Here is a 27,185-nt window from a genome sequence, read left to right as displayed (position 1 = left end):
GATGCTAAATTCATGTAACGTAATTAAAAATGAATTCCTGAATAAAATGTTTCTCTCATAGAGTTTTTCCTTTAAAGGTCCCATCACCTTTTTCATTTTTATCAGATATACCTAAAAAATTTAAAAGGATATTTATTATCATAGTAGTCTTGATTGCAAGATTTTTTTAAAAGTTCTTCTAATAAAATTGCGGCTTTATCATTTAATTAATTGATAACAATTAAGGCTATCAGAAACATTCCAAGTGTAATGGAAACAGCATTAGTAAGATACATATAAAATTTTTAACAAAATAAAATGATTTATTTATTTATTTTACAAAATTTTTTATTCAGTGTACATTTAACTATGCAATGCCACGCTATGGGAAATTTTCTTCAAGTTCTTACATTACCTAAAACTTAAATTGGCCCCAAAAAACATAATAACTTATGATATATTGCCATAGGGCATGAAACAATGGTTACCAAAGCGAAAAAAAAAAGCTTAATAGAAAATATGAATTATTCTTTTAAATTTATATACAGTTTAAGAGTTCCTGCGGCAATGGGCCCAACTCGTTTAACTGCGTTGTTTTAGGCAATGTTACGGTGAACATGGACTGCGAATGCCACAGCAAACATGCTCTGTAGGGTTTAGGTCTGGTGTCACAACTTCACCTTATAGAAAGTCATCGACCAAATGAATACTGTTTGGGTGGGCCCTGATTTCACGCTAATCTGATTGAACAATTTTTTGAAAGGGAAAATATTTGTTGAATAGAGTGGATAGGGAGATTTCCATAATTTTTAATTTAATTAATTAGCTAGGTACTTCATTTACGTCGCACTAGAGCTGCACAATGGACTATTGGCAAAAGTCTGGGAAACATCCCTGAGGATGATTTAGAAGACATGCCATTACAATTTTGATCCTCTGCACTGCAGAAGGGATGGCTCCCCTGCGTTGGTAGCCCTACAACTTACACGCGAAGTCGAGCTGTTTGCTGTAAAACAGTTTAACGAAGATCGATACCGCTCATCCTCAGTCCCAACGTAGGCTGATCAAAGTGGTCACCCACCCTCTTACTGACCGCAGACAGTGATGCTTTATTTCGATGTCCCAATGGTTCTTTACGATCAATCCACTTCGGAACTCTCATTTTAGAATGTTTGAGATAATTTCAGTTGGAACTCACAGTACATTTTCGTCAACCATCCAGAGCCTGGAAACATCGTTGCTTATCTCGGGAACCCTACTTTATGACCATTTTTTCTTTACTCAATTCTTTAACTTTTCTTTTGCACTTTATGACTTCAATGAGTAGTATGAGTTCACTTACGAATGGCTACTTTTTATGAGTTATATCAGGTAATGCTCTAGTGAATTTCATTACATTTCACTAGTTCTGTGGACACTTGATCGAATGTATATAAATCCTTTTCGCCTAAATGTACCTAATTTTCAAATGTCGTGGCATCTCTGAGAGAGTTTCCGTCACTGTTTGTATTATTATTATTTTGTATTATCCTTTTATTACAATTTTGTGTCACCGCAAGTTACAAGATTTTGTTGGTTGGTTGATTTAAATGTAAAGTAACAAGTATTAAAGTAACAGTTATTATAAATAAATATGTTAAAAAATCACAGATACAAACATATTTACAAACCCATTATTTAACTGACAAAGATTGGCAACAATGTAGCAATTTCTTAAAATGTCCACTGTAGTTTGTGTGTGGATCTCTGGCGCTGGCTAATGTCTGCGATAGGAAAAGCAACTAACATGACTTCTCTTCTTTATTAATATTTATCCTGTATCTATTTAAAGTCCGCTAACGTGAGGATAAGGAATGTTTGATTGCTTTTATTTATAGTTATTTCTACTCTTGATGTTTACCATGGCTGCACAAGAAGCTGTAAGTCCTGAAGTAATCGTCCCAGTAGTTGGTATGTTGCGATCATTTTATATTTATAAATTTAATTATATTAATAATGTTATGTTTTATGCCATAAATTCATATTTAATTAAACAGATTTTTGTACGATTTATTTATTTCACGCTATTTGTTGAAATAATAGATTAAAACGTTAAATTAATTTCTGTGTTTACATTTAATTTTTACTCAAGAAACCATTACACAATACTAAAGTTAATTCTAAAGACGGCTAACTCTTCTGATAAACTCGATTGATTTTCAAATTGGTTTAGTTAAACTAATTTTTGTGTCATTAATAGGTAAGTGTATTTTTTTCTTTCATCCTGATTATTATTAAGGATATTAATTTGTATATATGAGATAAACTTCCGAATAACTCCGTTAAAAATTGTACATTTTATTCTTATAGTTGTAATATGAACAGCATTTTATACTAATTTATTTAAGTCCCATGTCTATATTAGCATAAATCAACTTTCAGCTAAATATTTTTCAGTCATATCCTACTCATATGGCTGTTGTAATTTGTTTATTATTCTTATTAGCCTTTATTTATCCCATGTGATATTGTCATATTCATATTGGTATAAATGTTATTATCCATTAAATATAGTTTAATATTTCCTGTAGGGTTGATTTTTTTACATGTATTAGATTTATTAGATCTAAATAAATTTGTATTCTAATTCCTCATCCATGAGAATTGCCAGGATATAGGAAAGAAAATAACACTCTGAAATCCTTTAATTATATCTTTAAATCTCTTTTGTATAAACCAGGGTTGGGTTTTTGCCGTCAAAAACAGGTTTTTGACATGACAGTGGTAAAAACCGTGTTTTTACCGGTAAAAACTGTCAAAAACCTACTGTTTTCTTTAATTTATGGCATATAGCGGACAATATATTATTTGCACTTAATTGCCTTTATAAATGAATGTTGTAAACAATTGCTATTGATTTTGCAACTATATACATGTATTCTTATAGAAGGATATACATTCATGCAGAAATATTGTAATATACTTATTAAAAATAGTGACACTTAACTTTTATCATTATAGTTTGATTTGCAAAGGATTCAAAATTTTGCACTTCTTAATTGTTAGAAATAAACAAACAAACAAAAAAACTTGGAACTATTAATAAATTCAAAAACTAAAAAGAAGAATTTAAAATTTGGCATTTCTTAAATATTAGAAATAAGCTAAACAAAACTTTCAAAACTTGTAACTACTAACAAACTCTAAGTCAGGAATGACTTGACATTCTTCACTAATGTAATATGCCAAACAAAATGATGCTTGGAAATGTTGAAAATTTTGTTTAGTATCCTAATATTTTACTTCAAGTAGTATGATTTGATATAATCATGTTGGGAAAATGCAAAAATCTGTTCTTAAATATCTTTTAACAGCTTTTTTTCTAATTTTATTGCGCAAAAATGAAATAATTTTAAATCATCAGCAGTTAAACTCAAATTAAAATACAGTTTTATCAAAACTATGGGTTTTTGACAGAGAGGTTTTTGACATGACGGTAAAAACCGTCATGTGTCAAAAACTTGCCAACCCTGGTATAAACTAATAAAACACAATGTTTCTTTTATTTATTATGTAAAATTTTTTTATTTAAACTTGTAGTAAAAGTATTTTATTAATGTAATGTAATTAATGTGTTAGTATTTAATGGGATCTTATAAGAGAGTTTTAAAATTACTATTTACCACGTCTGTTTTATAAATGTAAATAATGGGGTTAACAATTTGAAATTTTTGCTATGCATTGCACTATGGGTTATTATAAAGCGTTATGTTGATAAGTTATTTTTCTATAGTGTTATTACTATCAATATAACATGTTTGAGTATAATTAGAGGAGATAATTAAATGATGGCAGATCATAATGGCTAATCATAAATTTTAGAATTATTACGTTCATTTATTTCATTTTTGTTATCTGAAAGCTCTTTGTTTTGTGGCAAAATTAACAATACTCTAAAAATTACATCTTATTTTTATATTTATATGAGATTTCACACGTAAAACATTATATATGTTTCTTTATCCTAAAGTTTCTTGATCATTACAGAGGCACCTTGTCCTGAGCCAGTAAAAGAAAGTTCATTGGAAACTTTAATGGAAAAACTGAAATCTAAAGCTGGTCAGTATCGATCATGGATGGAGATGTCAAAGTCTTTGAGAGTTGCAGTAACGGTATAACATGTTTTTTTTTAAATATTTGTTCCCTAATATTTAACCATACCTTTCATTTGTGTAAATTTAGAACTTATGAAACTAAATTATTTACTAATAGCACTTTATATTTTATTTTTAGAGTTTGTTTAATTAAAAGAAATATAAATTTTTAGAAACAAGTTATTTTTCCCCAACTATTGAATATTTTTGATGTCTTTGATAAAAGGTATATCATAATTAATTATTAAATTAAAGAAGTGCCATATTTTATACTGACTAATTAGAATTGTTGAAACATATGAGTATATATCTAAAATTTTATCTTTTATATGTTTTATTACTGTATTCCTCTATGAGTCTGTTAAGACCTTTATAAACCAACTGATTTTGCGCTTCAATTTCCTAGAACAATATCAGCTATATTTATGATATTTTATTATTTTTTTTATAATAATTTAATACATTCTGTTATATTATGTATATACTTACATTTTGTGAAGACATCAGTAATATACAATTTTTCTATACAAATTTAAGTCAAACTGAGAGTGAATTTGAGCTTTAATACTACTGAAGTATTTCAAAGATATTTTTCCTAGAGGTTATCTAATGTATGACTGCCTTAATTTGTAAAGTTCTTATAATTATAACTTTATAAAAGTGAGTAAACAGTTTGTTATAATAAATTATGATTGTAAATATATGTATAAATTTCTAAAAAGAGGCAAAAAAAAGAAAAAAGCTTTTACATATATTTAAATTACCTTATAAATAATTTTTTTATATAATTCTAATTTCAGACCTAGCTTTAATATGTCTTTTTCTTTTAAATTTTACTTAAGAAAATATTTTACTTTTTAATAGTTCTAAGTAAAATATAGAAAAAGAATTTTAAACTTTGAATTTAAAACTAAGCTTGTCATCTTCAAAGTGAAAATTTCAAGGTAAACAGCTAGTAGAATTTATATTACATATTTTTAGTGAGGTTTAATATAAAAATCTGCAAAATTTTTAATATATCTTTAGTTCAAACTAGTCTTATCAATTAATTTGGAAACATTTCATTACACCTTCGACATTTTTTTACAGTTTGTTTGTTGCCTTATGAAATTTTTTATTTTTATTTAATATCACAAAAAAAGACAAATTAGCAGTCAAATCAATCTCAAAAAGCTATCTTATAAACATTAAAGCTTTTGTGCTTTTAATTATTCCCTATTTTAATAACAATTTCAATAAATGTATATTCTTTTGTATTTTTAAAGGTTTGAAAAAATGCTTATTTCTAGCAGTGTCTATCTATAGTGATTGAGTTGCTTGTTCCGTGATGCTTTTCAAATTAATATTACAGTGCAAAATAAAATTTTTAATTTATATTCTATAAGTTTCTTTTTATTTTGCTCTATTTCATTAAAGGTATGGAATCAATTTTTCAGTTTTAATTAAAGAACAAATGAATAAGCTTGTCTATGCCAAAAGGAAAAAATAATTCTCTCTCAAAATTACAAAATATCAATAATAAATAATTAAAATCAGAAAAATACAAACAACCTAATTGCTGTCTTTTTCATTCAAAGGAAAAACGCCATTTGATGAATGCTAGTGACCGTTCTCAGTTGCAAAAAGTATTGGACACTTTACAAAAATCCATTAAAGGTAATAATTATGACCAATTTTAGTATTAAATATTTTTATATTTTCAAAACATTCTCCAATTTAATATATGATTTAAATCTTTCTTTTAATAGTTACCTCTCTGCGAAGTATGATTGAAAGATTAGAAAGCATTAGTAGACAAGTTCAAGGGTGAGTAGCACATGTTCTAATTACTTAAATTATTTAATTGTAAAAGTATTGTTACATTATAAGGTTCTTAATGATTAAAGCTTTAGTTTATCTATTAATCATAGTTTTCTTACTGTTTAGTCTATGTCTTATATTTCTATGGTCATAGTCTGTGACTTTAATATATTTTTCAGGGTAAAATTTTCTAACCGCTATCCAACTCCTGAGTTATACCTTTTTAATGACATGTTCTACGTTGAGATACTTTTGGAAAATAGTGGTGCTGTGAAAGATGTAAAGATTAATCATCAAGCTGACCAAGCATCAACAGTAATATCCCTTATTTTTTTCATTCATTTAATAATGATATAGTGTTCAAAGAAAAAGTATTTAAATTCAGTAAGATGCTTAACTTTTTCTTGATATAGTAGCTATTTTTAAATAATATTTTGAGTAAGAACTATCTCTTTTATTGATTAATATGTTAGTTTTGTATTTTCTGTTTTTTGATTGATAAAGGTGGCTTAAAAAATGTTCATTCAATGCTATTTTTCTTTTAGTAACTTCATATGAACTTTAAATATCCGACATGTGATTTCTTACAGAATTTAGTAAATTTTTAAGAAAATAGTTTTCTATAAAAGAAATTACTATGTGCAGCTGGAAACTCTTGCGAAAAATAAGCTGTCAAATTATTTTGGAACTTTATGTACTTTCATTTTTGCAACAAATGCCTACAACACACAATTGCACAATTGCAACAAATGCCTAGAATATGTACCATTATAAAGTGCATTAAACCATTTACAGGGTTTCCACAGGGAAAACCTAGAAAATACAGGGAATTTAAAAGTCACCTAAAATAACAGGGAAAGTGCAAGGAATTTTGATTTTTTCTTTACAAACTGGGAAAATACAGGGAATTTTGTTTTTTTATTTTGGCCTTTTAAAAAATGGTGACCACTCAAAGCGTAATCTATGGGATATCTAACCATGATATTTCAGATATACTAAAATATTTCACTTACCATAGCATTATTTGAGTATGTTCAGCTGTTTTTCCAGCAATTGAAACTAATAAATTTAGTTAGCCAAATATATCTCACACAAGGGCACAGTAATTGTTGTTTCCTCTTAATATATTGCATATAACATGTACAGGGAAAACACAGGGAATTTTTTTTACAGATTTGAGTGGCAACCCTGATTTACAATTAACAAATATTAGCTTTTTCAGAATGTTTACAAAGTTTAACTAGTTATTAAAAGGAATATATTAACTGTGCTCAACTTCATGTCTCCATTGGTTACAAAAATTTATGAATCATTAAAAAAAAAAAATTAAATTTATTTATTTATTTATTTTTAGAATAGTATAGCTAAAGATGTATAGAATGTATTGAACATTGTTGAAGAAAAAATTTTTTTTTGTATTTTCATAATGAAAAATAGAAACATATGACTGCAAATGTAATATGTAACAAACATTATGGATGACCAAAAATTTATAAAGTAGTAGTTGCTCAGTTATTAATTTGTCGATAATATTTCCATGCGTAACAAAAAAATTAAGCTTCTGAAGGCGTGTAAGTTTTGTATTTTGTTTAAATTGAAGAGGTTGATTCAACATAATAATGAATCTTTGCTTTGACATTACTGGAGAAAAGATACTACTGTTACTAACTAAATAGTTGTTTGTTTTATAAGCTGGCTTGTTTGTGCTTATTGTGATTTTTACTTTGTTTTTATGTAAGTGTTTACTTGATTTTTAAGTGCTTGGTGCATTTAGTAACCCCTTTTTGAAGAGTCTGATTCGCATTATTTCGTCGTCTATCTTTTTCTTCAGCAGTTATTGTTACTGATTTTACTATTATACTTTTTTAATGTGATAATGAATTATAAAATGTAAAAAAGGAAATAATAAGTCTGTTATCTAAAAAGGAAAATAATTAGTGTATTATCTTGCTACAAAATGTGAGAATATCGCCCATAAAATTAGAATAAAAAAATCACATATTCAATTTTTAAAAAAATTATTTGATCCAATTTTTATTTTTTATTAAACTTTTTTGAAGTTAACTCTTCTATTAATTTAAATTAGTAACATGTATATTTGTTATTTTTAAATATCTTGCAGAAAGATATTAGTATTAGAGACGTATGTTGCAGAAAGCTTGAATGTTTGTTTATGAATTATTGATTTTCACTACCTTGGAAGTTTTTGTGTAGGTAAAAAATAATCTAAGCAATTTATTTTCTTGTTCGAAAAGATAGAGTTCAAAGAGTATGAAATAAACTTTTTTTCCATACTTGCTCAGAATCTAATAACTTTTCTTTTGAATATTATTTTAAATGTATTTCTGAAATAATGAAGTTATAAACAACTTTAACTTAACTATGGTCAGGAAATGAACTTTTACTTTACTTTTGAAAATAAACTTTTAAATGTTTTTAAAAAGTTTTTTTTATCCAAGTATCTGTAGTAAATGTAAACTTTGTTTTTAAGTGATTACTTTGTTTAAGATTACTCTGATTTTGAATGTTAATGTGATTATGTATTTTAAGTTACGTAACATAAAATATTTGTTTTGGTTTTTTCTACTTTCAGACTTGTCCCGAACTTGTCAAAGTCCTGAAGTAAGTTTTTTTTTTGTTTGTTCGTTTTTTGAAAGTTTTTTTAGTAGCCATCTCTGAATACAGAGATGGATGCATAATTATCCTTGTCTTCAAGGAACGCACAAATGATTTATAATGTTTATCAAAATTAATGTTTTGAAATTATTAAACATTAAATAGTTATTGACAAAAATAATTGTATTAAAAACATTGAAACTTGCTTTCAAATTTTTCTTCACCGAAATCTGTCTTCAACTTTTATTTCTATTATAGTTATTGCTATGTTAAACTTTACATCAAATTAAATGCTTGTAGGTAAAGTTTTAAAGCAAATTATATGTCTCAAAAGAAATATTTTTGAAGTTTATTGAAAAATTGCTCTGCTTCTTGATTAAATTATAACTAAACTAACCATTTCTTTTTCTGTTTTTCTTAATTTATAATATGTACCTATTTGTTAGTTTAATTTATTTTGTCAAAAGCTAATTTTCGATGGGGTATAAGTTTAATGTACAAAACTTTACTAAAATGGCTAGTCTTTTCAAAAATTTTATTATGTTTAAAATTTTACTAATTTAATTTAATATTAAAGTAAAAATTGAAGTATTTTTTATTGAATAAAATTCAATTTTTATCTTAAAGACATGAAATTCTTCGTCCACTCACAAAATTTTCCACCTTTCTTTATTTCTGTGGTTTTCTCATATTCAGGGATGAGATTCTTCCGCGGATTCGCGGATTTCCGCTTTTTCTCAGATTTTTCCATTTTTCCCGCTAATTTCCGCTAAAATTTTTTTTTGCACAAGTTAAAATATTTTATGAGGAATTTAATTTTCAGCGGAGCGAAATTATTGAAGTTTTCATTCCTCCCTCTGAAGTTTCTCTAAAAATCATTTCCTTGGGATAAAACTGGTTGACCTTTGTACAGGGATGAGATTTTTTTCGCTTTTGTCTCTTGAATTTCAGCCTTTTTATCAAAAACTCAAATTCTCTAAAAGTTTCGTTTTTTTAAAAATTTTTATTTTATTTATTTATAAATATTCCGTTTTTTTTTTTTTTTTTTTAAAAAAATTCAGTCGTTGAAGTCAAATAATTATATTCAGGGGTCTGTTTAGAAGAAATTTGGGTCCGTTAACGGACCCTTCACAAAACATCTTTTCATAAAAACGGACCCTTCACAAAAGATTTTAACTTAAAAACGGACCCTTCTCAAAATATTTTAACTTAAAAACGGACCCTTCACAAAATAATTTATCTTTTAATCGGACCCTTCACAAATTTGTTTATCTTCATTTTTGTTTTATTAATCGAATAAACCCTTCCCAGGAAGGGGGTGGGGAGAAAGACAGATGCAAACGAACTAAATTTTGTCTTCCGCAGACGCTTCTTCCTTTATTCGTCCGAAATGAATATTCTGAGTTCAGCAGTATTAGGCTAAATACCAAATATTTGTATGTTGCATCGCTAATTTAGTAGCTGCAATTGCTGCTTATTTTTTAAAATTTGATTTTTTTAAAATATAATTTTAAAGTGTTGAGCATAATCTTGTATGTCTTTACAATTTAAAAACTCCTTGAAAAAAAAAAATTTTTTTTCAATAACGAGCCCTATTTGCACAAATTCACAAAAGCGGACCCTGGTTGAAAGAATGTGATTTAACGTTTATTTTATATTCACAAATTATGAGTAATTTTTTCACAATTTTACAAAAACGGACCTTTCACAAAATGTCTGGATAGACCCCTGATATTTATTTACGATTTTCAAAGAAAAACAGAAAATTCAAACTACGTCCTAGCTGCTAACCCTTCCACAAAAACTGGGTGAGATTTCAAAAAGTTAGGTGAGATTTCTAAAAATTAAAAAAACACGAATAGACTTGGAAAAGAAATATTTCATTTTTAACAACTTCTGATTTTTAAAGCATTGACTATTTTTGCTGCATTATCAAATGGAAAATGTTCTATATCTACTTTTTCATCAGCTTTTCTCATTAGGTTGCTCAAATGCTTATCAGTCAATCTATTAGTATATTTTGTCTTAATTCGGTTTTGGGTGCAACAGATGCTGAACTATTCGGAACCACTAAGAAAATTTGTAGCATTGTGCACACACTTTCCTATCCTCTTCACCTGCCAGCATAGGCTTTTCAATTATTTCTGTTATAGAATAGTGAAGTTATTTTCATGTTCATACTTCATGCTAGTATTTGATCCGTATCCGTTGAATATCCCTATTTGCTTCTTTTGACCGTTCCTACCGACATTTGTTTCATTTTGATTTGTCCATTACGGACTAGAAAATGTTGCCTTAACAAGGTATTTGTCCATCTTACTTTCAAGCACAAAAAATTTAAACATCTTACATGAAGAAACCTTACCTACGGTTAACACGTGGTTGCAGAGAAATGTGTTCTGAAAGGGTTTCGGGGGGGGGGGGGGCATTGTGTTCTGCTGTTCGCACTGGTTCTGAACAATACTGGTAAATAGGAAAGCTTGATAACAAGGACAGATGTTGAAAATAAGGAAAGATCAAGGAAGAAAAGTGAAACGGATTTCATTTAAAATAGCGGAAGACGAAATTTTTTGCAAAATTCGCGAGATTCGCTCATTTTGAAATTCATTAATAGAGTGCGAGAACTTCTCGCGTTAATCATTTTTTAATGCGAGAAAAGAAAAAAATATGCGAGATTCTCGCGTTCTCGCGCTGTAGTGAAAACACTGATATATATTCATATTCTTGGATTTCCTCTTTTTTACTTTCTGTCTACTCTCATCCCTGCATATTATCCTGGCCTAGGTTTTTACTATATTTTGAAAGTAAAGCCAAGTTTTGTTAGAGGATAACCAGATTGCTGAAAGTTTCTTTCGTGCACTAAAATTTTTTCAGTAGCCTGAAATAAATAAAAATTATTATTAGTTCATAGACATTTTTTTACTGGTCTGTTTACCCATCTCTATGAAATTTTTAAAAAAAAGTTAAGTAAAGAAAGTATTACATAATATAGTGATATAATTAAAGTGAAATTTTAAAATGAACTCAAATTTTTGTCTTAATTATTTTTTCAAACTTATTCTTGTTTTTTTTTTTTTTTTTTTTTTTTTTTTTTTTTTTTTCAATTTTATGCTAAGTGAACATTTGTTTTATTTCTTAAAAAAGAATTGGATATTGTGTTAACTGCCAACTTAAGAATATTTCTTATTCAGATGTTGAATTTTTATTTTATAGAATTGCATGAAAATTATATTTTTAAACTTTATTATTTTTTTAAATTAACTATTCTCTGTATGGAGAATTTGTAATTAGTTTGTTTGATTAACTCAAGAACAGTTGTTTCAATTTTAATTGGATCATATTTTAAATACAAATGAACATTTAATAATTGAGACTTTAATAATAAAATAATTGTATTTAATCTTTTTTTCCTAACAGTACGAAACGTCAGCTGGCACTGTTTCAGATAAATTATAATTTTATGCGAAACATAGTTTTGGACAGCACTGTTAGGCTTATAGCTTTATCCCTAAAGAATTTTTACTTTGTGTTATAACATTATGTCCCTACAATATCAAGCCAGATTAAAATTAGCAATAATTTATGAAAAATTTTTGAATGTTTTATTTTAATAATGCTTTTACCTGTTAAACAACTTTTGAAAGACGTAAATAATTTGGAGCTTATTTTAGTTTTTGTGTTTAAGTTATTTTTACGTAATTTATTTTTCCAGAGCTGGCAACTTCTCAGAATTCACTAAGCATATGGAAGGTTTAGCATCTATTTATCAGCTAAATGCAGAAAAGTAAGTGCCATTCTAAATTGCTGTTAGTTATGTAAAATTTATTTTCTCCCTTAAACTTTAAAAATCAAAATATCAAACTTCTTGTTATGAGGTGTAGTTATTTGTGTTTATATTTTTAGAATGCAGAAATCACAAGCATTTCTTGCTCTACAAGCATTAGAAACTGATCTTGGCAAATTAGCTCAGTTGAAAAGGTAAAAATAGCTCCTTATTTGTGATATTTTCAATAATCTGAATACTATCTTGCTTGTCTTCTTATTTCATGAAAATGACTCAATGTGTTTTATTTATAAAATAGATTTGTAAATTTTCCTTTCAAATGATGATATAATTAGTCAAAAAATTATTGGATGATTCCATTGTGTTGTCTCACTTGTAAATTATGACGTTAAATAATATATTGGTAAAAAAAAAAATTAAAAAAATAGATCTATGCTTAAATCAGCTTAGTACCAAATGTCAACTCATAGAATTAATTTTATTCACGTTCACAAAAAAACTCTGTAAATATAAACGGCAATGCCATCACTCACTCATCCTTAATTCTCATACTTTTTATGAAGTTAGAAAACTAAAGTTTGGAACAAAAGAAAAAATATTCATTTCAAATTTTGTAATTATCTACACCATGTGATAATTAGTCTATTTCACAGTTATGGTAATTAAAATGTTTTTGCCAAGATAGATGTCTCAAATTTGGTTCATTCATATTTTATCGGATTAAAAGACAAATTCAAAATTTTCATTCTAATATTTGTAATTATCAGGGTAAACCCTAAATTGACAGTAATGCTAAGTAACACCTTTTTACCAAATAGAAGTCTCAAATTTTAACTGTGTTTTTATGAGAAAAAGCCAAAAACTAAAGTAGCTTCATTTCAATATTTTGTGACGATTGGTGTAATTAGATTAATTAACAATTACGCTAAGTAATATATTCCAACAAATTACTACTCTCTGATTTGCACCTAACAATGTGAAATGCTTAGGATTTAGGAACAATGCTAACGAAGACAGCCAGAACAAACATAGAGTTACAAAGCAATTAATTTTTGCAAGCAGCTAGTATATATTTATATAATGTTAATAAAAATATTACTTCTAATTGTTCTTACATTGTAGAATCATTATACAATTAATCTTAACTTCAAACTAGTTAAATTTTAGAAAAATCATAATTATTTTTGTTTGTATAGCTCAAGTACTGAACCTAGAAATTTAGTACACAATTCTGCTGTGGGAATTTTACAGAACAGACGAGGAGGTGAGATGTGACTTTATCTATAGTCAATAAAGCAAACTGTATTATTTTAACTCTTATTTATTTATTATATAATGCTGTTATGTTTATTATTTATAGGCTATTCTCTGAAGCTGACTTACTTTATTTCCCCATATGACCTCTTAGATGTTGAAACAAAAGCCTCCATTCCTTTGACAATTGAAAGTAAGAAAATTTTATAAATGAAATTATCTAAACAAATCCATGTAGGTTGTTACACTGCAAATCTTTATTAATTTTGAACCTTACTCCAACATTTTCTAAACATTCTTTTGTAAGGTTTAAAAAATTATTAGGTCTAAAAAGTACACATTTTTAAGAAATCAAAGAGCTCGAAATCCAATACTGGGATGATTTATATTGATGTTTATATTGACACTGATTATTATTTGTAGCATGTGAAGAAATTTGTTTTTTGTATTTTCTGCTAAATTTGTTATTTGGAGATGGGGATAGTAATGACACTTGTAAATGCATAAAGTCAATGCATTTCAGTGTTTTCCTTATCATTCTATATTTTTGCCTACAATGCTCATTCTTTACTAGCTCACAAATGTAGTTGACTTATTATTTATATATATATATAATGAGTAGTTATATTTTCCTATCATAAAACTTTATAAGGGTTCATATACTTAATTATTAATTTTGGAATCTGTAATCAAATCATATCTGATGGAGATTAGTTGTTTCTTTGTACAATTTATTTACAATAATTTTAGTCATATTAAAAACTAAAGAATTGCAGAATTTTTTAAAGGGGGAACTAAAGGGTCATTCAAATGTAAAGATGTTTAACTGTTTTTAAAATTAGTGAAATGCTTTAATTACAATTTCAATATCCAGTATTATAGAATATTCAATCTGGGTGGCTCTCTGTAAGAATTGATTCTAATTTATAATTGATTCTACATTTTGAAATAAGTAAAATAAAAATTATGTAACTAAAATCAAATTACTGAGTGTACTTTATTAAATAAAATATTTTTTTATTTCTATTTCTCTTTATATAGTAATTCTTTTTATTTGAAATTCTTATTATAGTTGTAATTTGGAAAACATGTTACTGAACATTTATGTTGCTGCACAAACCTTGCTTTTTGTCCAAAACTGGTGTGGCATATTTAAATTTTATATCAAAATGTATAATTTAAAATCTCACCCTAAATTACCCTGTTCTTGGCATACCTGATAAGTGGATAATAATTGTTATAATTTTTGTTTTATCTAGCTGTGATAGAGAAAGGTCTAGGGCAGTCTGTTACTGTGTGCATTGAAAGCTCTACTGCTCATAAGCTCCAAACTACATCCCTGATTACTGTCACTAAGACTGCTGATGGCAGAAGGTATAATTATATTCTTGAAACTGTTACAAATTTTTCCTCCTTCTTACTGATAATCTAAAACTTTACATCCTTACGCATGATTAAAATCTTCACATCCTTAATCTTATTACACTTATTACATCAGTTTCAACCTTATTACGTTTATCATTCAGTTTAGGTTAATATTTGTAATGTAATGTCAAATGTTTCTGTATCTTTCCATTGTTAGAAAAGTTCTCAGTACTTTTTAAATTTATGCATGTTCCAATACGGTTTCTGATTAGGGATTTTTAGAAGTTGGCATTGTGGTTGTATATTTTCCCAAAACATTAAAGTGATTTTCTTTCTTTTTTGAGGGGGGGGGGTCAAAGGCATTAGTTTTAATTTGCTTTTAGAGCATGAATATAAAACATTTTAATTTAGTTAGCATAACATTTTGAATCTGAAGAAGCAGCAAAAACAAATGTGTATGAAATATAACATTTTATTTTTCCAGTATCTCCATAATAATCTAATCTAAAGATGGGTTGAAATTGAATCTGTGTATTTGTAGCTTCTGAGAAGCCTCAATGTTATGTTTCTGAACTTAAAAACTAATATTTCTTTCATATTAATTTTTATATAGGACTTTTTAAAAAAAGTTTTTAAATTGCATTTTAGACTCAAAAAGGAAAAGAAAAAGTTTTGGAGTCATTACATGAGACCTAAATGCTTAAAATGTTTAAGTAATTATAGGACAAAATTTTTTTAAAATTTGAGTTGAGAAAAAGAGTGTTTGAGGTATACTCTATTGCATGTGTGTAATCTAAATTTTATGTCATATAGTATTGAAATATATATTGGTTTAAATCGAGAATTAAAGGCGTGCAATTTTGTGTTGTGGGTGAGGCTCAATTCATATATCCAAAGCCTTGCACTTTTATGAATCTAGATGTTATTTATGCACTGATGTATCATTTTTTCCCTTTAAAAATCTACCAAAATTGAAACTCTTTGCAAGTTTTAGTGAATAGGAATAAAAAAAGAAACTATCCTTATAAAGAAACTTATTCAAAATTGTTTACATTTTTTATTTTCTATTTGTATTTACATTTTTTTTTTTTTTTTTTTGTGCATTTCAAATTAATGCAGAAATGTTATTTTTGTATTATATTGGTTTTATCAATCTTTAAGTTTGTCTGATTTATCATGTTTTTCTTATTTAGTCAACCACAATTTGCTGCCTTGAGTAACTTAAACAGCACAATTTTACCTGCTCATTTTGTATTGAAATTACCCAAACCAATTCCTATGGCTACTAGTTTGGTCAAAGATATTCAAAGTGTTACTAATGCTAGTAAGTATGTTCTCAAACTGTATGTTTGTCGAAGTATGTTGTATTTGGAAGGAAAAAAAGTTTATGCCATTTTTAATATGCCTATTAAATAACGTTGGTTTGTTTGAAATTGAAACTTAATTTTTAAATGTTTTAGTTACATTTTGCTTCGTTTAATTTATTTATGTATTTAAATTGGTGTGCATACGGGAAAAATTACCAACTTGCATGGAAATGCTTGTTCACAAAACCAGCTCTGTCTACTACTAAAGAAATAATTAGTTTTATTTTGTAAGCTTTAACCTTTTTTTCCTTCTTTTCGATCGATTTTAGAAAAAAAGATACCTTTTCTTAACTATTTATTTTTTACCATGTTTTTTTGGTTATTTTAAAAAATTGTGTGTGCTATCAAAATAAATTCCATTTTATAGAAATTTAAGATATCTAAATAATGAATAAAAACTCTAAATCATCATTGATTGCTTAAAAAATATTCTAAATTTTTGTAAAATTGATGCCCTACAATTTTAAAATTTTACTCCAAGCTCTATAATTGCTTTAGTAAAATAAACTTACTTATTATTATATTAATTGTATACTTTAATCACAAAATATTCTTTGTTTTTATAGTAGATATCAGCTTTTTAGGGAAAACAAGGATCAATAACGAGGCAGTTGTTGAGATAGAAAAGTGGAACAAGCATAGGCTGAGCATTCTATCAATTTAAATGAAAACTAAAATTCTTTTTTACATGTTATTTTTCTTGTAACAACTATATGTCTTTGTTCACTTTAAAGCCATGAACTCAAATTTAAATGTTGGAGCAATATTTATTGTTTTTTCCTGTAAAATTTCTGTGAGCTGGTTTTGAAAACAAACACATTTAGTTAGTAATTTGATACAAATTAGTTCATAAAATTAATATACTGTAAAATAATGCAGAAACCTTTTTTTTTTAATGTTGTTGTAATGTTTAACCAAATGAAACAGGCAAGTTTAAATCTAATCATATTTCAATGGTTTACCATATTATTATAAAAGAAAGATATTATAAATTAATGAACAAATTTAAATGTGAATTTTTTTCTTTATGTTTAGAAATCCCAGACTGTGGTGACTTATCGAATGCTCTACCCTTATTATCTGTCATCATTAATGATGCCTCGAGTGGTAAACTATCTGCTGGAGATCAAGGTTTATGGGTTGTAAGTAGTTTCTCTTTCTATTTTTAAAAATTTTAGGGTTTATTCAAATATTTTCATATAAAATAAGGCCATAATGTCGTACCTCAATAGTCAGCATTGTTTAGAAGGAAAACTAAAATTCTCTTTTCAACTGATAAGACCTTGGCAGTTTTCTATTTTTATCTGTTTTAAATAAGCATTTTGGACTGAATGATTGTAGAATCTAATTAGTGTGGTCCCCGCTTTAAGATTTATTTATTTTTTTGGCAGAAATTAAGCTTAGAAATTGAAAATTCAGCTGATTACTATCTAACTTGTTTTATATGTAAGTTCTTAACTATTTTTTTACCTAATTTACTAAATTTAAATGAAATTTTTAAAGCTTGTAATTAAGTAATATTATATAATGGATATTAATTATAGTTTTATTACCTAAAGCAAGCAAAAGGTACTCTATTATTTCTAATTAGTGTACAAGTGAATAAAAATTATTAAATAAAAGCTTATACCAATTGCTGTAATACTATGTATGACATACTAGTATGGTTATAGTACTGACCTGCCCCCCCCCCCTATAAGCAGAAAATTTTCAAATGTTCTGCAACAGGACTTATTAATTTATACAAATGTTCTGCAAGCATTTCACAGCCAAAAAAGTCAACTTTGCATTAAAATACTATATTTTAGTTTATTAAAATGCAGGATCATACATAAATACACTACATTATTTTTTAAAGCAAGGCAAACATTCTTGATTTGTTACTTTTTCAATCACTTTTGAAGTACAAAATTTTGTTAATGACGATGAATTATTAATAAAATACCTATGATATGAAGATCAGAACATTAAAATAAAGGGAGATTACTGATCAATGTGCTGAAATTTGCGCAGGGTGTCAAGTGTTCCTCTTCTAAAGCAACATCATTCCTGGGAAACAGCAAGTGGTCAAAGCTAAAGAGAATTTTATTCAAGATACAAATTGTTCTGCAGGACTTCATTTGTTCTGCGACATACGTCACAGTTTTAGGCACTTTCTGCTTATGGGCCTGCCCCTACTACTAGTTAACGTTTAATATTTTATCTTTTGAAAAGCACAAGTAATACATTCACTAATATTGATGAACAAACATTAAATAATATTAGTTTCGATTTATAATAAATGTGGTAAAACAATTTAGAATACCAATTTTTTTCAATCATTAGTTTTTTTAGATCAAAGTATTCATAGTAGCAAAATTAGCCTTTGCTAAAATTAATCAAAATTTTAAAAATATGCTACACTCTAAAGAGTTGATAAAAATAAAATAGTTTATTAAATTATTTATAGTTTATTATATCAAGTCTGATGGGTATATAATTGTAGAGAGTTTGTCGTAATGTTAAACAAATGTTTAACACAGTACATGAAAAATAATGTAAATTACAATGTGAAAGCAAACTCTAGGAATGAAATGGTTTTTATAACTTTTCTTTAACATCTGCTTTAAATCTTTAACAAAATCCAATGATGGCAAAGCAGTTGATATTTTAAAGCTTAATCCTGGTATGTGTTGTAAGGTGGATTTGGTGATGTTTAGAAGGACGATAAAATCTGTATTTGTTGATTTGGTAAGATTCAGTGGGTTATTGCTTTTTAGTCATTTTGCATTTTTGAATTGCAAGAAGTTGGGTGTCGAGCGTCAACACATCTTTGTTTCAAAATAGTGTTCAGCATGTAACATATACTAGCATTTGACCTATTTTATAAGTAAAGTATGTTTAAAATTTATTCTTATTTAATATTTATGTTTTTTTTTTTAATATATGTTAATAATATATTCATTCATTCATATGCTTCCATAAGTAAACATTTAAAAAAAGATGATTGGGCATGTATCTTGTAGAATAACATTCTCAGCAGGGTATGTAAAAATTTTAGTGGTTTTAGAGCCCTTGTACTTTTACATTAAATCATAGTTGCAAAGATTTAAATATGTGTGTTTATAAAAATGGTTTTTATGCAGGCAATCTTGTGATAGTATACAATTACTAAAACTATAATAAATGGTACAAATTTCAACTTTTAAAAATCTTCCTTCAAAAAACAAACAAAAAAAGGAAGACTACAAAATGACTACTATAAAATTGACCTTATGTGTTTAACTGTGAAAATATTTTGCTAAAAAATAGTTTTAATTGTCTTTCAGTTTTAGAATTTTTTATCATGAAAAAATACCTTAAAGTGATGTTTTTTTGCTAATATGTACATATATTTTATGTGTTTCAGACATTGCCAGATCAGCATCACTGTTATTTCTTGAATTCCAGTTCCGATTTGCAAGGAGTTATGGTTTCATCCATTCCTTTCACACATCCCACACACGTGCCTCAAATATTAGTTTTTTTGCGACAGCAAATGCTTTTTAATACTGTGATCAGTAGTTGTATTAGACCATCAAGTAAAAAAGGTATTTTATAATTTTCTTATACATCTTTTGATTTTGTGTCTGATTCATTCAAAAATTTACTAGATTTTTTGTTAAATCTAATTTTTTTCCTCTTAAATCTAATATTAAAGTCAAGCAGAATAATTTGTTCATATAAGCTTAGTTGAAAAAATATTTTGGCTATTTAGGACTAAAATAAAAACCTGATAATAATCTTAACACAGATTGCTAAGTTATCGCTTTTCTTTTAAAATGTTATATTTAATTACTTTTCTCCATCTCACTCAAACTTGAGAAATTTTAGATTCTTTAAACTTCAAATTTTATCCATGTATGAGTCTGCCAACCTCCAGGTTTAAGGCGGAAACAAAAATTTTGTCCAATTCCAGTTCAATTATGCTAAAACTGGGCATAGTGTGAATAATGATGTTGAATCATGTCTCGCCTAATCAAGCTAGAGCCATCTCTTACAAGCACATTGCTGTGTTCAATGTAGATGCTCACACTTCTTATCAGAGATTCCATTTTCTGATTGACTACTTTTGAGATGGACAGTATTTGTTGAATTTGAAACAATTTGAGTTAAATGACTAAAATTGAAAGGATTTAGAAAAATATTTTTGCTTAAGTTTTTTAGGTTTATGCTCATTTCATATTTATATTTCAAGATTTATTTGTGATATATTTGCTTAGATGCTGAGTCTCCATTCATGTTTGAAGGAATGGCATATTCTACCTCTCATATTCTTGTATCATTTGAGCACCCTTTAGAAGAATCTTTGGCCACAGGTAAAGCACTTTATCGCAGCACTTTTATTTTATTTTAACCCTCATACCATTCTGGAGTATGTATCTTTATTAATATTTGAAATAATTTCTTATGGCTAACCTTATATGTTGTTTATTTAAAGTTATGAACTACAGTACACTCTCGATTATCCGTGCGCAGATTATCCGGTTTGAGGATTATTCATGCTCATTCCGGAGTCACATGAAAAATATAAAGAGAAACATTTTAAAGATTAAAAAAATTTTTATTCATGAAGCAATATTCGTTAGTGGATTGAAGTATATCGAATATCAGCAGCATGGTCAAAGGTAAAATCGTCTACTTTATCACGATCTTGGAGAAAGATAATATTGCTTGATGAGCAATCTTCTTCAGATGTTCAAGAAAAATATGATAACAGTATTCTCGAACAAGCAAAAGAAATCTGAGGTTTCGAAATTCTTGACGAAGAAAATTTTGAAGATTGATTTCAAAGTGATGCAAGTGAGCCTGACTTCCAGTATTTGACAGATGAAGACATCGTTATGTTGTTAAATCAAATAGTGATGATAGTAACTGATGCAGAAGATGTAGTAAATGAGGGAGATACAATTTCTATTTCTACTGCTCTGTGGAAATTTTATTAGATTATAGGAGGATTTGATTACGGTGACATTACTGCGGTTCGTAAAACATATGACGAAGACGCATTACCCAATTTTTTAAAAGGAAAATTCCTAGTTTGATGTTATACAGCATGCAAATGTCAGTAATTTTTATATTTTTTGTACTTATAATGATTTTTTTCTCTAATTAAAAGAGTTTTCGGATTATCCGTGTTTTTCGATTCTCCGTGCTCCCTGTCCCGGTGAGTAACCCGGATAATCGGGAGTGCACTGTTTTACGAAAGTGAGGAAATATAGTTTTTCTTGTCTATTAAATTAAGTTTCAGCATACCTGATTTCTTTTTTTTTTTTTAATATTTATATTACCACAATTCTTTTCTTTTAATTTGCAAAAGATATTTATTTTTAGTTAATCTACATTGATCTTTTTTTATGCATGAAAAAAATAAGTATTTAAAAACGTATGAAAAAAAGACTGTTCAGAATTATATAATGATGTTTTCTAAGAACAAACTGCATTTTATTTTATTCATTATACTTTCTTATTTTATGAAATTTCATTATTTAACTTGTTGCTAATTGATAATTTATCCTATTTTCAGTCGATATTGATCTTAAAGATTTGAATAAAGTAAGCTGCAAAATATATACTCTTAGCAGTGATGCTACAATGTGTACAGATGAATATGCTAGCAAAGTCATGCAAAGGTACTAGAGGATGTTTATTTTTTCTGCATAATTTATTTCTAATTATTTTATACTTAATGAATGTAACTAGTATTTATCTTTTAAATGAAGCAACACATTTAATATCGAAGGACATAAAAACTTTTTCATATCACACTTTTCTAACATTCATTTATATATTTCTATATATTATGAATTTTTTCCTTGTACTCAATTATGCAAGTTCATTTGTAGAAGAATATATTCAAAATGTACTTAAGATTACAAAAACTTATATAATGATAAACGAAGTAGTTATTTGGTAATTGCTTTCATATTGTTATTCTTGTATGTTAACTTTATTTTTTTTTTTAGAAATTTCTGCTTAAAGTATCAGTTTTCAAATTTTTAATTATATATTACAAGAGATACTTATATTAATTTAAATTTATTCTACCCATCCTTATTCATAGAGAAGAAGCTTATTGGTTTCCTTCTACTTAAGCTAAAGGTGAACAGAGAAAAAGGGAGATTATTGCAATGATTTTCTAAAATATTCAAGCTGATTAATTTTCTTTCTGATTTAATTGAAAATAATTCTTTAAGTTTTACATAAAATATACTTACATTCATTATTAAAGCATGTCTTTTTTAATTTCAGATGCCTTTCAATTCCTATAACTATGAGAGCTGTTATTCGAAAAGCTCAAGGTCAACAGCAATTGATGCGATCGTCAAGTCAAGGAGATGCATATGGAGCTACTGTTGGAGGTAGCGGTTCAGTTCCATACTTATCTCACTTACCTAATTATGGAAATAGTTTGACAAATGGGTCATCATTTCCTGGTGGAGATTTTTCTAATTTAGCATCTAGAATGTGTAACAAACCCAGCGATAATGTTAGTACCACAAAAGCTTCAAAAAACGGCGCAGGAAATCAAGCACCGGAAAACCCAAGTTTGTCTCAATCAAATGCTGACAATCCACCTCTTAAAATGGAAACTGATCCTGCGCAATCCAATAGTGCTGATAATTTTAACAGCGATAAATCAAAAAACTCTGTGAATGGAAGTTCCAACCCATACCAACAGCGACGGCAAGCCAATACAATGCTAATGAGCATGTTAAGTGATGTGCCGGCTGCCAACCCATCGAGTGCATCTTTTCCTTTTTTAAGCCAAGGTGAAAATTCCCCGAACATTCCTGGTAAAAGTCGCAAGAGAAAAAAGAAAAGTGAAAATCGTAGTCCGGGGAGTTCTGCTGGTAGAAGCCCTAAGCGAAAGTTGAGTGAAGATGATTACGTCAGAGACAGATCAACTCCAGATGGAGAGATTTGTGATAGTCCTCTGGCATATGAAGCCTGTAGTAGTCTGCCTGCAAGCTTACCTTCCACCCCAGCTGAGCAGCAATTGACTCATCGCATTGGTTCAGTAGAATCTTTTATAAAAACTGAACCCGGAGCATCTCCCGGTTTTCCCCAAAGATCTGCAAGTACTGATAGTTACTTAATGCATGAAGAGTTTCAACCTCGTGAATCTTTAAATGTCAATGACTCCAGTCGTCTTAGTGAAGGGGGCACACCCACCAACCTTGAGATAGTTCGGAATTTCTCCCAAGTTAAAACTCAATATTTTGGATCTGACAACCTCTTAGAAATGAAGCCTTTTTTAGGGCCTAGTGACACTAGTTATGGTGGGGCTGTAGCCATTTCTAGTGACATTGACATGGATGATGACAACGCATACAGCATGGAAAGCAGTCAAAGTAATGTAGTGTCTTCAAAATCAAGTGACAAGCAGTTTAAGAAGAAGAAATACAAAGAAAAGAGTGATATAACAGAGAGTGGTGAAGTGGGAAAAAGCCATGATAACAGTAGTGATGAAAGTAGCATAGGAGATCTTTCTCAAAAATCCTTCAGTGAAACAGAAAACAGTCAATCAGAAGACTTGTCTTTGTCTGCAAAAAGCAGTTCCTCTCATTCATCGCAGCTAGTTTTTCTTGGAACTAGTTTAAAAATTGCCAAATCGGGAAATGGTCATAAGGTTTCAAAAAGTGAGACAAAAGTGAAATTGAAAGAAAGTAAGAAGTCTAGTGAGAGCTCGGACAAAAAGAAAAGTGATGCAAAAAAGGAGCGTAAACGTAAGAGAGCAGAGAACTCTGGGAGTTCTTCTGGAAGGTCACCTGTACGTCCTTTACATTTAAATATAGATTCATCTTTAATGCCACCACCATCATCTACATCTGATTCATCATCAATAGTTTCTTCAGCTGAGACTCAACCTATTCGTCCTATCACTCTAAATGTTAAAACTGCACCTAGTTTGTCCTCCAGTTCTAATTTTCAATCAAAATCTCCTGTATACTCGAAGAAATCATTAAGCAATAGTCCAAGCTCGAAAAATAGCAGTTTGAAGATTTCATCTGAGAAGTCAATAAAACCATCTCCTCCTCGGACTAATTTCCCTTTAAAAGTTTCCAGCTCTGATCCAGACTCTAAAAAGGGTAACCCTACTCTTAAAATTCCAAGTAAACATAAACAGAGCTCAAGTGGCAAAAGTAGTTCTAGCTCAACTTCTCATTCCAGTGGCCGTTCATCCCCGAGCAAACCAAAATCTGCTACCATCAAGCTTAAAAACGTGATGCCATCTGCTGTAACTATTTCTCCTATCATTTCAAAGGTTTCATCCGCTGTACCATCAAATGATGCTTTAGTTATGCAAGCAACTATTTTAAATCCAGGATCGCCTTCTGGAAAATCTGGATCCAACAATTCCAAAGCTAATAAATCTGCTCTTCGTTCACGTAAATGCTCTTTAAGTGCTGTCATAGATAAATTGAAAGTTAATGCTCAATTCAGTAGTGTGGATGGCTTGGAAAATCCCAAATGTGATGCTATGAGGTCTGATGCTCTCGTGGATAGAAAAGAGTCGAAACTCGAAAGGAAAGATAACTCGAAAGATTCTTCCCTCATTTCCAAGGTTAGTGAAAAATCTAAATATTCTAGCTCAGAACAATTTACCGTTAAACAGAGTTCAGGGATAAAGTTAACTGTCACGAAAACCAGAGCAAGTGATGGAAGCTCAAAATCTAGTAAATCTAAACAGTCAAATAAAAGTTCATCAGTGCTTTCTTCCAGTAGTTTATCAAATGTTTCAAAATCTTCTAGTAGCAACCCATCTAAATGTGGAAATGTTTCACCTGCATCAAAAAAGATATACTCTTCAGCTCAAACAAATCTTGGGACATCTTCTAAAATATCAAATTTGAGTAGTGGTAATCCACTCAAACAGAATCAACAAACTTCACAAAAGATATCTTCCCCTTCATCTGCCTTATCTCCCAGAACCAGCAGTTCGGGCAATACAATAAATAAATCTCTTTCTAAACATGTATCGTCTTCATCACAAAGTAAAACTAGTGGCTCAATGTCAAAAACACAAGACAAAAGTGATAAAAAGTCGTTTGGTGATTTAAAACCTTCACAAAACGAGAATAAAGAAATGTTTCCTAGTTCTGCTTTAAATCTAATGCCACCCCCTGTTAGTAAATCATCGAGTGATACTTGCCGGATATCGTCGAGCGGTAGCACTCCCAAGCGTGTCGATGAAGGTTCTCGCCAGTCCCCAAGACACACACCAACTCGTGAGATTTTAATTGACGACATGGAAAGTGATCGGCCGTACAGACATCCTTCCAGCCAATCGAAAACTGATTCATTACTATCTGAGCAAATTGCCTCCTCAAAGGGACCCCAAATGATTCTCCCCACTCCTGTAGATTACTGTAAAGTGGAAATTATTAAGCCTGATATTGATGACAAAGTACAATGGATTCCTAACAGCAGTGACATCAAGTCTTCGAGTGCTCCGAGCTCTACCACAAAAATGGAAGATGTCAATTGTTTGAATTTGAATGACATCGACTGCAAACTCAATTCTCAAGTTGAAATTTCTTCGTCCAACAAGTACGAGAACATGATGAACTTGAATATGATTCCATCGTCGGAAGATCACGGTAAGTCTTCCGCTCCACTGTTGAAGTCACTGAAACAAGTGAAGCGACCGATGGAACGGGGTGGTGACGACAGCAGTCCCGAAGAGTGTTTGGTGATAGATTGTGGGAGTAATGAAAAATGGTCCAGTCCGTGTATAGATAATAGCATTATTTTAAGTGTTTTAGAGGACGAAAAACCTGAAAAATCACCCAATACATTTTTACTTAATCAACCATCTCTCACTAAGTCACCTGTACAAGTATTAACTCCTAATCATTCATTAAGGCCCCTCTCATATGCAATTGATGACGATCTTATGAATGAAGCAGTGAGACCTTTAGAAAAATAAAATTATAGGAATGTACAAATATTGTAAATAAAATTTTATTTATGACCTTACAACTGTGCATAAATTTTAACTTATGGTTACTGGTGCCTGTATTAAGTGCATTTATCTATCACGTTCGTTAATATATTCTCACCAAATTGTATAAATGATTACCACATTAGTTGTTTTGTTAGTTAATGAATAGATTTTATTTAAATAAATATTGTTATTTAAGTGTGCAAGGTTTTATTAGGTGTTCCAAGTGATTTCGTTATGGATAGTTAACTATCATAATTTTCATACTACTGTTTGTTTGTTTTTTTTACATATTAAAAAAATTTGATTTGATTTTTTACAAAAGGAAAAAATACTGATATGACATATTATTAAAAAATATTTCTAAAATTAATTAATCAGTGCTATTACTAAATTTGTGTCAGAAACTTCACTGTTTAGGTGTTGTAATTGAGTTTAAAATCTATTTGGAATATTTTTCACTCTAGTTAGCAATAATCAATGTAATTCTTCCTGATATTTACTTTCTGCCTTGTGTTAATGTAATAATCAGTGTGTGTAATGATTGGAGCTGATGTTGATGACCTGAAAGAATTCCTATAAATGCCCTAATATTTAAGTGAAAATATTAAATTAAAACTCAATTATTCACTCTAAAATTACTTTTATTCATGTCAAAATATATGTGCGAGTAGCTATGCAATGCTTATTTTACTTTCATTTCAGTTTGAAATAAATGCTATACAAAAATAATAACAAAAAAAGGGAAAATATATTGACTTATGAACTTTTTCTTTTGTAAATAAATTTTAATATACATGAAAACTTCCAATATTACTTGACATTAGAATAATAAAAATGGAAATAAGAATACTCCAAAAACTTAAAAAATGCCTTAAAGAGAAAAAATTGCAAATATCACCAAAATAGAGATCTGAGTA

At 28.6% G+C, this 27,185-nt stretch overlaps 1 protein-coding gene across 1 annotated transcript; it reads left to right on the top strand.

The window, feature by feature from the left end:
• Window positions 1–1,668: 1,668 nt before the first annotated feature.
• On the top strand, window positions 1,669–27,008 carry MED1 (Mediator complex subunit 1). The gene is made up of 17 exons (XM_087165514.1): window positions 1,669–1,929; window positions 4,006–4,130; window positions 5,690–5,768; window positions 5,861–5,918; window positions 6,092–6,227; window positions 8,506–8,534; window positions 12,241–12,312; window positions 12,432–12,506; window positions 13,509–13,576; window positions 13,673–13,759; window positions 14,826–14,940; window positions 16,125–16,255; window positions 17,334–17,440; window positions 19,687–19,867; window positions 20,540–20,635; window positions 21,844–21,949; window positions 22,569–27,008. Exons 1-17 carry the CDS (start codon window positions 1,872–1,874, stop codon window positions 26,248–26,250), a joined length of 5,205 nt encoding a protein of 1,734 aa, XP_087021640.1. The 5' UTR covers window positions 1,669–1,871; the 3' UTR covers window positions 26,251–27,008.
• Window positions 27,009–27,185: the final 177 nt, after the last annotated feature.

Source organism: Parasteatoda tepidariorum, chromosome 6 (assembly GCF_982258835.1).
Source record: "Parasteatoda tepidariorum strain Cologne lab strain chromosome 6, Ptep-v5.0, whole genome shotgun sequence".
NCBI lineage: Eukaryota > Metazoa > Arthropoda > Arachnida > Araneae > Theridiidae > Parasteatoda > Parasteatoda tepidariorum.
Note: the sequence above shows the minus strand (reverse complement) of the source record. Positions and strands in the feature narration are given on the sequence as shown.

Coding starts and splice junctions, on each gene's coding strand:
- MED1 (XM_087165514.1), top strand. CDS start 1,872: ATGTTTACCATGGCTGCACAAGAAGCTGTAAGTCCTGAAGTAATCGTC. Junction 1,930..4,005: donor AGTAATCGTCCCAGTAGTTG/GTATGTTGCGAT, acceptor TGATCATTACAG/AGGCACCTTGTCCTGAGCCA. Junction 5,919..6,091: donor ATTAGTAGACAAGTTCAAGG/GTGAGTAGCACA, acceptor TATATTTTTCAG/GGTAAAATTTTCTAACCGCT.